Source organism: Suricata suricatta, chromosome X (genome assembly GCF_006229205.1).
Source record: "Suricata suricatta isolate VVHF042 chromosome X, meerkat_22Aug2017_6uvM2_HiC, whole genome shotgun sequence".
Lineage (NCBI taxonomy): Eukaryota > Metazoa > Chordata > Mammalia > Carnivora > Herpestidae > Suricata > Suricata suricatta.
The window spans coordinates 47,724,607-47,737,670 of record NC_043717.1 but is presented as its reverse complement, the minus strand read 5'-3'; the positions used below and the strand labels follow the sequence as shown (position 1 = coordinate 47,737,670).

Here is a 13,064-nt window from a genome sequence, read left to right as displayed (position 1 = left end):
AGCAATTCAAACTCTCTGGGATGCAGCAAAGGCAATCTTAAGAGGAAGGTTCATTGTGATACAGGCCTACCTCAACAAATCAGAAAAAGCGCAAATTCAAAACCTAACAGAGAACCTAAGGAAACTAGAAAGGGAGCAGCAAGAACACCCCAAACCCAGCAAAAGAAAAAAAAATAATAAAGATCAGAGCGGAATTAAACAAGATAGAATCCACAAAAGCAAGTGAACAGATCAATTAAACCAAGAGTTGGATTTTTGAAAAAATAAACAAAATTGATAAACCTCTAGCTAGGCTCCTCAGAAAGAAAAGAGAAAACATGCAAATAGATAAAATCATGAAGGAAAATGGATCTATTACAACAAATCCCTCAGAAGTACAAGCAATCATCAGAGATTACTATGAAAAATTATAAGCCAACAAACTGGACAATCTAGAAGAAATGGACAAATTCCTAAACAAACATGCACTACCAAAATTCAAACGGGAAGTGATAGAAAATCTGAAGAAAACCATAACCAGTGAAGAAATCGAATCAGTTATCAAAAATCTTGCAATGAATAAAAGCCCAGGGCTAGATGGATTCCCAGAGGAATTCTACCAGATATTTAAAGCAGAGTTAACACCTATCCTTCTCAAGTTATTCCAAAAAAATAGAAATTGAAGGAAGACTGCCAGACTCATTCTACAAAGCACATATCACTCTGATTCCTAAGCCAGACAGAGACCCAACAAAAAAAGAGAACTACAGGCGAATATCCTTAATGAATACAGATGCAAAAATACTCAACAAGATACCAGCAAATCTAATTCAACACCATATACAAAGAATTATCCAATTTGCTCAAGTGGGACTCATTCCTGTGTTACAAGGCTGGTTCAGAATTCACAAATCCATCGATGTGATACATCACAGTAACAAAAGAAAAGAAGAAAACCATATGATTCTGATGATAGATGCAGAAAAAACATTTGACAAAATACAACATCCCTTCTTGATAAAAACCCTCGAGAAAGTCGAGATAGAAGGAACATACTTAAACATCATAAAAGCCATTTATGAAAAGCCCACAGCTAATGGTATCTTCGATGGGGAAAAACTGAGAGCTTTTCCCCTGAATTCAGGGATACGACAGGGATGTCCACTCACCACTGTTGTTTAACATAGTGTTGGAAGTCCTAGAAGCAGCAATCAGACAACAAAAGGAAATAAAATGCATCAAAATTGGCAAAGCAGAAGTCAAACTTTCACTTTTCACAGATGCCATGATACTCTTCATGGAAAACCCGACTGACTCCATCAGAAGCCTACTAGAACTGATCAATGAATTCAGTAATGTTGTGGGGTACAAAATCAATGTACAGAAATTGGTTGCATTTTTACACAACAAAAATGAAGCAACAGAAAGAGAAATCAATAACTCATTCCATTCACAATTGCACGAAAAACTATAAAATACCTAGGAATAAACCTAACCAAAGATGTACAAGACTTGTATGCTGAAATCTCTAGAAGACTTATGAAGGAAATTGAAGAAGACACAAAGAAATGGAAAAACAATCCATGCTCTTGGATTCGAAGAATAAATATTGTTAAAACGTCATAATTACCCAAAGCAATTTATACATTCTATGCAATCCCTATCAAAGTTGCATCAGTGTTCTTCTCAAAACTAGAATAAACTATCTTAAAATTTGTATGTAACCAGAAAAGACCTTGAAGAGCCAAAGTAACATTGAAGAAGAAAACCAAAACAGGGGGTATCACAATCCCAGACTTTAGCCTCTACAACAAATCTGCCATCATCCAGACAGTATGGTATTGGCACAAATACAGACACATGGACCAATGGAATACAATAGAGAGCCCAGAACTGGACTCACAAGTGTGTGGCCAATTAATCTTTGACAAAACAAGAAAGAGTATCCAATAGAAAAAAGGCTCCCTCTTCAAAAGGTGGTGTTGGGAGAACTGGACAGCAACATGCAGAAAAATGAAATTAGACCACTTTCTTACACCATTAGTAAAAACAAACTCAAAATGGATAAAGCATCTGAATGTGAGACAGGAAATCATAAAAACCCTAGAGGAGAAAGCAGGAAGCAGCCTCCTTGACCTCAATCACAGCAATTTCATACTCGACAAGTCCCCAAAGGCAAGGGAATCAAGAAGAAAAATGAACTGTTGGGACCTCATCAAGATAAAAAGCTTCTGCACTGCAAAGGAAACAATAAAAAAACTAAAAGGCAACAGACAGAACAGGAAAAGATAGTGGCAAATTGCATATCAGATAAAGGGCTAGTATCCAAAATCTACAAGGAACTCACAAAACTCCTTATCCAAAAAACGAATAATCCAGTGAAGAAATGGGCAGAAGATCTGAATAGACACTTCTCCAAAGAAGACCTCCAGGTGGTTAACAGGCACATGAAATGATGCTCAGTGTCACTTATCATCAGGGAAATACAAATCAAAACCACACTGAGATTCCACCTCACACCAGTCAGAGTGGCTAAAATGAACAAATCAAGAGACTATCGATGCTGGCGAGGATGTGGAGAAACGGGCACCCTCCTACACTGTTGGTGGGAATGTAAACTGGTGTAGCCGTTCTGAAAAACAGTGTGGAGGTTCCTCAAAAAAAAAAATTATCAATTGAGACGGTTTTAACATCTTTTTTTATTCATGTATTGCTCCCAACTTTTTAAGTTTTCAAATGTACAGAAAAGTTTAAAGCATAGTACAATAATCATCTTACCACCTGGAATTGGTTGTTTACATGTTTTCATCTTTAATTTATCTATATCTATGTCTATGTTCATCTACACTCACACACACATACACATACACAGAGTTTTTGATTGTTTGCTCTTCCAAAATCATTGGAAGCATCATGGTGTCTTGCTTCTAAATACATCAGTAGTTTTCTCCTATACTGCCACAATAACATTACTACTCCTAAGAAAATGTCCTAATATCATTTAGCATCTAGTCTATATGAGAAATTTTCTAATTATCTCCAAAATGTCTCTTAAAGATATGTTTTACAACCAGAATCAGACAAGGTTTTGTTTTTGTGTTGTCCCTAACTTTTTCCTATACAATTGACTTCTAGAAGAGAGTAGACCAGTAGCCTTATAGAATGCCCTTTTATTGTAGATTTGTCTGTCCTTTTGCCCTTTACTCTTTCAGTATTTTTTGATATTTCAGGCTTGAGATTAGCATGTGTTAATATTCTCAGAGAAAACAAGAAATTAATACCCAATAATCCCACTTCTTGGATTCTCTCTTGAGATCGTAATCCAAATCAAACATAAGCATTACTTGTGACATGAATTACAACATTCAAAAATAATGAAAACAAATCACATGTTCACACAACAGAAGATCAGGTGTGGAAAATAATCTTAGGAATTCCCTGGGCTTTCACCAATGGGTTAACAAGGCATAAAGAATTAGAAACTCATGGGATTCTCACATCCAAGTTTGGATAAATAAGATTAGGTAAATAAGTACATAGAGGGTGGGGCAAAGGCCCCAATATAGAACAAAGATATATGAGGTAAACAAGATTAGGTATTCAGGGTGGAAATGCCCCCAACTTAGTACTATAGCAGAAAACTGCTTTCACAGGAAGGAAGGACCAAATTTGGTCAACAGATAAAAAGGGCTATAGACCACTGCAGGTTGAAGTTGCCCAGAGTGGAGGTAACTAACAAAAGAAATGTGCCTTGTAGCATTCTCTGTCTTTCGTGTCCCCTAGACCAGTTTAGGTAAACAGAGGTGGTGCCTTATGTCTGCTGTAAACAACCTTCCACCCAACCACTGTCCAGAGCCAGGATCTTGTTTTGTATTAACCCAAACCCCTAACCCTGACTATCTTCAAAAGCTCCTTTCCTTCAAGTTAATGAGTTAATGTTCACAGTTTCAATGTCTCTGTGCAGGCCCATCACTTTATCCTAATAAAAATGGAGCAATGACCCTTAATTGAGGTTCTTGTCATCGACAAGACATTAGCCATCTCTTGCATTTTAATCCTGTGTCTTGTTTTCTTGCTAGACAAAAAAGAACTCTAGACCCAAAATCTATGACAATAAGGTAAATATTATGGCAAATCCATGTTATAGAGTATTTTATAGTCAGTAACAAATTTCTAACATTATAATGTGATGAGAAAATCTATACAATATAATGTTAAGTAAAAGCAGTATGATAAAAACCTGCACAAACCATATGATCACAAAAATATAAATATATGTTTTTATAAGCACAGGAAAATATTAGAAGGCATATCAAAATGTAATGGCCATTGATGACAAACCCACAGATAACATAATAACTCAATGGGGAAAAACTGAAAGCTTTCCCCCTAACGTTACCTTTATTAAATATAGTACTGGAATGCCTAGCCACAGCAATTAGACAACAAAAAAATAAATAAATAAAAAGCCCCCAAATTAGTAAGAAAGAAAAGTTTCACTATTTTCAGATGACATGATACTATCTAAAGAAAACCCTAAAGATTCCACACACCAAAGAACTACTAGAAATGGTAAATTAATTCAGTAAAATCCAGGATACAAAATAAATGTGCATAAATCTGTTGCATTTCTACACACTAATAATGAAACAGCAGAAAAGAAATTAAGCTACAATTCCGTTTACAACTGCACCAAAATAAGAACCTAAATCAACCTAGCCCAAGACGTGAAAGATCTGTACTCTGAAAACTATAAAACACTGATGAAAGAAACTGAAGACAACACAAAGAAATTTAAAGACATTCCATGCTCATGGATGGGAAGAAAAATATTATTAAAATGTCAATAATAATAATATATTGAAATATATATTTGAAATATATTTCAAAGAATATGTCTCTTGTTGAGCCCAGTTCTGGTTCACTATAATATCATGCATTCATTCAGCAGTATCCATGCAGGGCAATTAATTCTCTCTCTTCCCTCATTTCCTCCCCTATTTATTTGTCCTCTAGAGCTACTTGATAATTACTGCAGTCCACATCAGTTGGAAATCCTGCTTGCTCACCATTATTGTACACAGTTCCTTCATAATCTTTCTCATAAAAGACTCCATGAGGCTGTATGCTGAATGGCTGGGAAGCACGGTTGTAGAAGATCACCTGGATGGTGTCACCCACCTCAGCCCGGATCACTGGCCCTGGAAGATGGAAAGGAGAGATAATGGGATTGAAAACAGAGATGACCAGGGAGAATGGAAACAAAATAAGAGGGAGGGAAAGAAAAGGGAAATGAAAAAGATAAACCCTCCCTGTGTAATAATAAAAAATAATCCCTTATAGGTGTATTGCAATTTACAGCTATAAAAAGCTTTATTAAAATTAATTATCTCCCTTATGACCCAGCAATAGCACTGCAAGGGATTTATCCAAGGGACACAGAAGTGCTGACACATAGGGGCACATGTACCCCAATGTTTATAGCAGCACTGTCAACAATAGCCAAATCATGGAAAGAGCCTAAATGTCCATCACCTGATGAATGGATCAAGAAGATGTGGTGTATATATATACGATGGAGTATTACATGGCAGTCAGAAAGAATGAAATCTGGCCATTTGTGGCAAAGTGGATGGACCTCGAGGGTGTCATGCTAAGCGAAATAAGTCAGGCAGAGAAGGACAGATACCATATGTTTACACTCATAGGTCTAGCAGGAGAACAGGAGAAACCTAATGGAGGACCATGGGGAGGGGAAGAGGGAAAGAGAGTTGGAGAGAGAGAGGGACGCAAAACTTGAGAGGCTCTTGAATACTGAAAATGAACCGAGGGTTGAAGGGGGAGGGGGTGGGGGGAGGGAGGTGGTGGTAATGGAGGAAGGCACTTGTGGGGAAGAGCACTGGATGTTATATGGAAACCAATTTGACAATAAACCATTAAAAATAATTTTCCCATTTTGATCTTCAAACAGGGGATATTTTTACCTTACAAATGTGTAAACTGCAGCCCAGAAAGGTGGAATTGATGTTCCCAAATTCAAATAACTAGAAACAGAATCATGACTTAAGCCAAGTCTTTCTCCCACTCCCACTGTCAGGTTCAATCCCATTTTTCCTACGTTTATTACCCTGATTCCCACAGCAGCGTTCCCTTATCGAATACATCTAAGTACCTGATCTTGCCTTAACCTAAACCAAATCTGAGCATATAAAATTATTATATCCTCTATCCAGGTCCTGAACTAGGTAGTTGAGCCATGACTCCTGGAGTCTTTATTGTTCCACTATCCATCACCTCTAATCTGGCTCAGTCACCCTTGAGAGTAACCAGAAGTACCAAGACAATACTATGAGCATTTGTGCAGGCTCAAACCCTAGTTCAGTGTTTCTGGCTTGTTTTATACTCAATTTCCACAAATAATGCTGTACCTATGATCCAAGAATCAAATGAAAATGAAAATACAACATGGCAAAATGAGAGGCAATGAAAAGTGTGTTAAGGGAGACACTTATAACTATAAATATTTACATTAATAAACATCTCAAATCAACAACCTACTTTAGGACATAAAGAATTAGGAAAAGAAAAAACAAACTAAACACAAAAATAGACTATGGGAGAAACTAATAAAGACTGGAGCAGAGATAAATAAAATATGAAAAATAAAAACAACAAAGAAAAGCAATGAAACCAAAATTTGGTTTTCTAAAAAGATCAACACAATTGACAGAATGTCATAGAGATGGATTAAGAGAAAAGAAAGAAGACTCCAATTACTAAAATCAGAAATGAGCATGAGTACTTTATTATCAATTCTGCAGAAATAAAAAAAAATTTAAGATACTACTATGAACAATTGTACACCAATAAACTGGATAATCCAGATGAAATGGAAAAAGTCCTAGAATAGACAACCTACCAAGACTAAAGCATAAAGAAATAGAAAGTCAGAATGGAGTTGTAACTAGCAAGGAGATTTTCTTCTTTATTTTTATTTTTACTTTAACTCCAGTGTAGTCAACATACAGTGTTATATTAGCTTCAGGTGTACATTATAATGATTCAACACTTGCGTACATCTGGTGCTCATCACACGTGCCCTCCTTAATCCCTACCACCTATCTCACCCATCCCCCCACCCATCTTGTCCCCTCTGGTAACTATCAGTTTTTTCACTATAATTAAAAGTCTGTGTCTTGCTTTGCCTCTCTTTCTTTCTCTCTCGCTTTTTCATTTGTTCATTTTGTTTCTTACACTTGGAAGTGAAATCATATGGTATTTATCTTTCTCTGACTGACAGTTTTCATTTAGCATTATACTCTCTAGCTCCCTTCATGTTGGTGCAAATTGCAAGTTTTCATTATTTTTTATGTCTGAATGTATTCCAATGGACATTTAGGCTGCTTTCAAAGTATGCTTATTGTAACTAATGATGCTATAAACATACAGATGTGTGTATCCCTTTGATTTAGTGCTTTTGTGTTTGGAGGGTAGATACACCATAGTGTGATTACTGGATTGTAGGGTATTTCTACTTCTAACTTTTTGTAGAACCTCCATACTGTTTTCTAGAGTGGCTGCACCACTTTGCATTCCCACTAACAGTGCAACTGACATTGTAGTTTTGACTTGTATTTCCCGAATGATGAGTGATGTTGAGCATCTTATCATGTGTCTGTTGGCTATCTTGATGTTCTCTTCGGAGAAATATCTGTTCATTTATTCTTCCCATGTTTAAATATATTATTTGTTTTTTGAGTGTTGAGTTGTGTAACTTCTTTATATATTTTGGATACTAACTCCTTATTGGATAACAATTTGCAAATATTAGTTGCTAATATACAAATAGTATAGGTTTCCCTTTAGCTTTGTTGACTGTTTCCTTCACTGTGCAGAAGCTTTTTTATATGTTGTCTCTATAGTTTATTTAGCTTTTATTTCCCTTGCCTTAGTATACATATCTAGAAAAATGTTGATACAGCCAATGTCAGAGACATTTATGCTTGTGTTCTCTTCTACGATTCTTATGATTTCAGATCTCACATTTAGGTCTTTAATCCATTTTGAGATTTTGTGTATGGTGTAAGAAAGTGATGCAATTCCATTCTTTTGCATGCAGTTGACCAGTTTTTCCAACACCATTTATTGAAGAGACCTTTTCTATGGGAACAGTGTTCTAAAAAAAGTGGTATTGATAAAACTAAATTTTCACACGCAAAACAATAAAGCTGGACTTCTATTCAATGCCTTTATTACCATATATAATAATTAACTCAAAATATATAGAAGACCTAAATGTAAGATTGAAAACTATACAACTTTGGTAAGAAAACATATGGCAAAATCTTCCCAACATTTGCTTTGCTAATAATTTCTTAGATATGACACCAGAGGTAATAAGAGAAAAATAGACATAATGAACTTTAATATTTTTAACTTTGCATCAAAATACACTATAAACAGAGCTAAAAGACACCCACAGAATGGATAAAATATTTGCAATCCCTAAGTCTGATAAGAGATTAATAAACAGAATACACATAGAACCCCTAAAAATCAACAACAAAAAATAAGAAACTCAATTAAAGATGAGCAAATGACTTAAATAGACTTTTCTCCAATGAATACAAAAATGTCCCTGAAATCAAGACAACCCTGTATATTAACTAACTTGAATTTAAATTAAAAAATGCACAAATGACCAATAGGTACAGGGAAGGATGTTCAACATCACCAATTATTAGGGAAATGCTAATCAAACTTACGATTATTTAGGAAATGCAAATCAAAAATACAATGGGAAACTCTTAGCATGGTTACTATCAAACCAAAAACAATACAATAAAATACAAAGAAAAAAGAAAAAAAAACAAGCATTGGCAAAGATGTGGAGAAATTGGAACCCTTTTTCACTGTTGGTGGGAATACAAAATATTACAGCCACTGTGGAAGAGTATGATAGTTCCTTAGAAATTTTTCAAAAATAAATTTACCATATTATTCAGCATTTCCACTTCTTGCATATAACGAAAAGTATCCAAAGCATGTCTCAAAGAGATATTGTACACCAGTTTTCATAGTAGCATTATTCTCTATAGCCAAAATATGATGCAACCAAAGTGTCCACTGATAGATGGGTGAATAAACAAAATATAATATACATATATATATACACAGTGAAATATTATTAAATCACTAAAAATAATGAAATCTTGTGATTTTCTGTGACATAGATTAATCTAGAGAGTATAATGTGAAATAAGTCAGCCAGAGAACAATAAACACCATACAATTTCCCTCATATGTGGAATTCAAGAAACAAAACAAAGGGACAAAGGAAAGAGAGAGAGAGAGAGAGAAACCAAGAAATAGACTCTTAACTTTAGAAAACAAACTGATTATTTACCAGAGGGAAGGGACATGGGTGGATGGGGTAAATAGGTGATAGGGATTGAGGAGTGCACTTATCATAATGAGCACTGGGTATTATATGTAATTTTACACTATATTGTACACCTGAAACAAATATAACACTGTATATTAACTATACAGGAATTAAAATTTAATTTAATAAAAAATAATGACATGGGAATGATATCAAGAAAAAAAGAAGGAAATTCTGCAAAATGCTGCAATGCAGCTCAAACATGAAGGCAGTATGCTAAGTGAAATATGCTGGTCATAGAAAGGCAAATATTCTTCTTATATGAGGCACTTAGAGTAGTCAAAATCATACAGACAGAAAGTAGAACAGTTGTTGCCAGGAACCAGGGAGAGGGAAGAATAAGTTATTATTTAATGGGTATAAAGTTTCACTTTCATAAGATTTATGAAAATGGATGGTGGTGACGATTATGCAACACTATGAATGTATTTAATGCCATTGATATCTACATTTAAAATTACTAAAATGGTAAATTTTATGTTTTATGTATGTTACTCCAATAGAAATGTTGAAGAACAAAGAAGACTGAAACTCATCCTGAATACCAGTTAATGATAGCTTCTTAATACTCACAGTTCACCTTCTTTCCCAAAGTGGCTTTCTGTTCCTTGTATCTTCCCGTCCAGAAGCTGTAAGGCCTATTATTTATGTTCATACTTCCTAGAATCAACTGTCACACACTTATCCTCAGAAAATGATCAATTACTACTTTCGTTCCAAAAGTTTTCCTCCATGCAATCGATTTTACTTTTGGCTCTACCAAGTGGATAAGCCAGACCCAACTTGGCCATCTCTGTGTTTTTCACAATACTATTCTTCTGGATACCTTATCCAGGATAAGGCTTTAAGCCTCATACTACATCCTTCACTGCAGCAACTATGTCTGTATGCCATGCCAATCTGTTCCTGTCTTCATATTGCCAAGAACCTGGACAGTCTTACTGTCTGATATATCTCTTCAGAAATACACCTAGAGAAGCACTTCTAAAAGTGAAATCTGGAGGTACCTTGGTGGCTCAGTTGGCTAGGCATCTGACTTTGACTCAGGTCATGATCTTGCAATTTGTGGGTTTGAGCCCCATGTCAGGCTCTGTGCTGACAGCTCAGAGCCTGGAGCCTGCTTCAGATTCTGTGTCTCCCTTTCGTTCTGCCCCCCCACTTCCTCTCTCTCAAAAATAAGTAAACATTGAAAAATTTAAAATGTGATGTGTATAACAGTGATACCAGAGGATGTTCACTAATAAAAAGTTCAGTAATTCAGTATGACAAATTCTATTTACTTTTCCCATTTTGAATATTTATGATGAACAAAAAAAATACAAGTTCCTGAGAAGTTTTGCAGCAAAGAATGCTATTTGACCACGTTTAACCTAGTGTTTTATAAACACATTCAGACTTGTAACCTTTTGTTCACCAGACACTCATCCCTTAGGACTCAGTTTGGGAGATGTTTGTTTCAAGTGTACCTCTGAGGTGCCCCCAGGCTCCAGTTTCTAAGTCCTCACCAGTTCTCATGTTCCAGTAAGTGAATTTCATATATTAAGAATTCCTCACCTAGGATTCCAAGATGCTTATTTTCCTCCAGCTGCACTTTTTCCTGGAATGTCTCATCTTGGAACGCTTCATATCGGACTTTCCAGTAAGTACCCCCAATCCGACTGGAGCTCTTCTGGAAGAATTTATCTGGGCCACTGGATATAAAGAGGCAAATGTCACATGATTTAATTATGTATAATATAGATCCCCATATCAACCTTGGTCTCATTAAGTTAGAGGTACTTATGTTTAGGAAGAACCTCAGGGATCAGCCAGGTTAAATTCCACCCTGTGAAGATATCTCCTTTGATGACACCACTACTTAGTGATACGCAGCTTCTGCCTTTTGAGTCTTTCAAGGGTCAGGGGACCTATTTTCAGAGAAAGCAACCCTTCTTACCATTTGAGCTTTAATGGCTGGAGTTCTTCTTTATAGTAGGCTGAAATCTTCTCCTTGTAAGTTCCAGACAATAGGACAAGTTCTGCCTTCTTAAGTTACATAGCCTTATACATGTCCTAATCATGCTCACGTACTCAAGATCCTTTCTCACCTTAATAATAAGTATTATTCATTTCAAAATGAAAGCCAACAAACTTTTCAAGCACAATTGGAGATTATAGAAGTTATATTGAGATCCAAGTTCCTATTTTCTTATAGTTTCTGAATATTCATTCCATTATTTCTTACTGGAAGAATAAATATGATAGGTGCCCTAGAATATTCCCCCCAAAACTTTCCTAGTCATTTATTAAGTACCTCTTCTGTACAAGACCTGGAACTACTGGTAGCCCAGTGAGTCAGTATAACTTAAGGCCTAACAACTGAATAGAGAACTGACCTTCTGCTCTATTTATCCTACATGAGTCATGGATGAGGTAGGAGAATTTGGAGAAATTCCTCCAAAAGGATTAGAATGCAATGGCTACAAGGCGGGCTTCTCCCACTCTTCCTACATTTCTTAGAGTGCTTTTTACACTCCTTCTCAAATGCCTCCTTAAGGCTGTAGAAAAGAAATGAAGGAACCATGAGGTAAACCATGAGTCAAATAAAGAAGAGTCAGATAAATGCCATTTCAACTGTTCTAGTTTCCTTTGAGTTTTATTTTTCGAATGTGGCCTGGGATCATAGCAGGAGCAATCTCAAACTCTGCTTGGATCCTTTGCTAGGAATATGACATAATCCTACAAAAATCTTTGTAGCATCCCAAGAGCAACCTTTCTTGGGGAACACAAGTTGTGTCATGTAATTTCAGCCAGACAATAATTGTAACCCCCAAGTGTAGAGAGAGATTTCTGAGGGAATAATAGGTGGTGGGCTTGTCCCACAAGTTGAGTGGAAGCCCACTCCCTCTTACCTGCCTGGTTCCCTCAAATTCTTCCCAGTACTCCCATCATAACCCATTGGGCCATAGTTCCATAGAATCTCATGGGCCTCAATGAAGTATTGCCGGACTTTGCCTGTGAGTTGGTTCATGGGAGGAGTCATGGAGCAAGACTTGACCTGGTAGAGTGCTTGCATGCCATCTGAAGGAAGAACATCATGACTGGACCCATTCCACCCAACAAGTCTTATACCCAATAACCCACCTTTCTCCTTCTGTTTTTCTTCTCCTCCCACCTTTCACTATGCCACTTTCCTTCACTCCTCAATAGGGACCCATGCAGGAATTCAAGTACCTTCACTTGCTCAACACTGGCTCATTTACTACACCCTTATTCCTACTTCTGCAAAAGGCTTACATTGTATCAACATCACAGAATTTGAAGTCAGAAATAACTGAGTTCAAATCTAATCCTTATCATTCACTGTAGGATCTTGGGCCAGTCAATTCCTAGATCTGAGCTTTAACCCCTGTTTCATAAGTGAAGAGAATAGTCTACCACTGCGCAGGTAGGAGCATCACATTTTTATTTTTTTTCCATAATATTTTATTGTCAAATTGTTTTCCATATAACACCCAGTGCTCTTCCCCTTAAGTGCCCTCCACCATCAACACCACCTCTTTTCCCCCCTCCCCCTTCCCCTCAAACCCTCAGTTCATTCTCATCCAGATGGCCTACAGACATATAAAACGATGCTCAACATCACTCATCATCAGGGAAA

The 13,064-nt window shown here is 36.4% G+C and overlaps 1 protein-coding gene across 8 annotated transcripts in view; it reads right to left on the bottom strand.

The window, feature by feature from the left end:
• HEPH (hephaestin) overlaps positions 1-13,064 on the bottom strand; it is a 129,578-nt gene that overhangs the window by 87,243 nt on the left and 29,271 nt on the right. For 7 of the 8 annotated variants that reach the window (XM_029930284.1, XM_029930289.1, XM_029930290.1 and 4 more), the window contains exons 6-8: positions 12,316-12,484; positions 10,979-11,115; positions 5,049-5,180 (exon numbers count right to left, since the gene is read on the bottom strand). In XM_029930284.1, coding sequence (XP_029786144.1) covers positions 5,049-5,180; positions 10,979-11,115; positions 12,316-12,484 — 438 coding nt within the window. The remainder of the gene's footprint in view (positions 1-5,048; positions 5,181-10,978; positions 11,116-12,315; positions 12,485-13,064) is intronic. The other variant, XM_029930285.1, reaches the window with a different exon arrangement.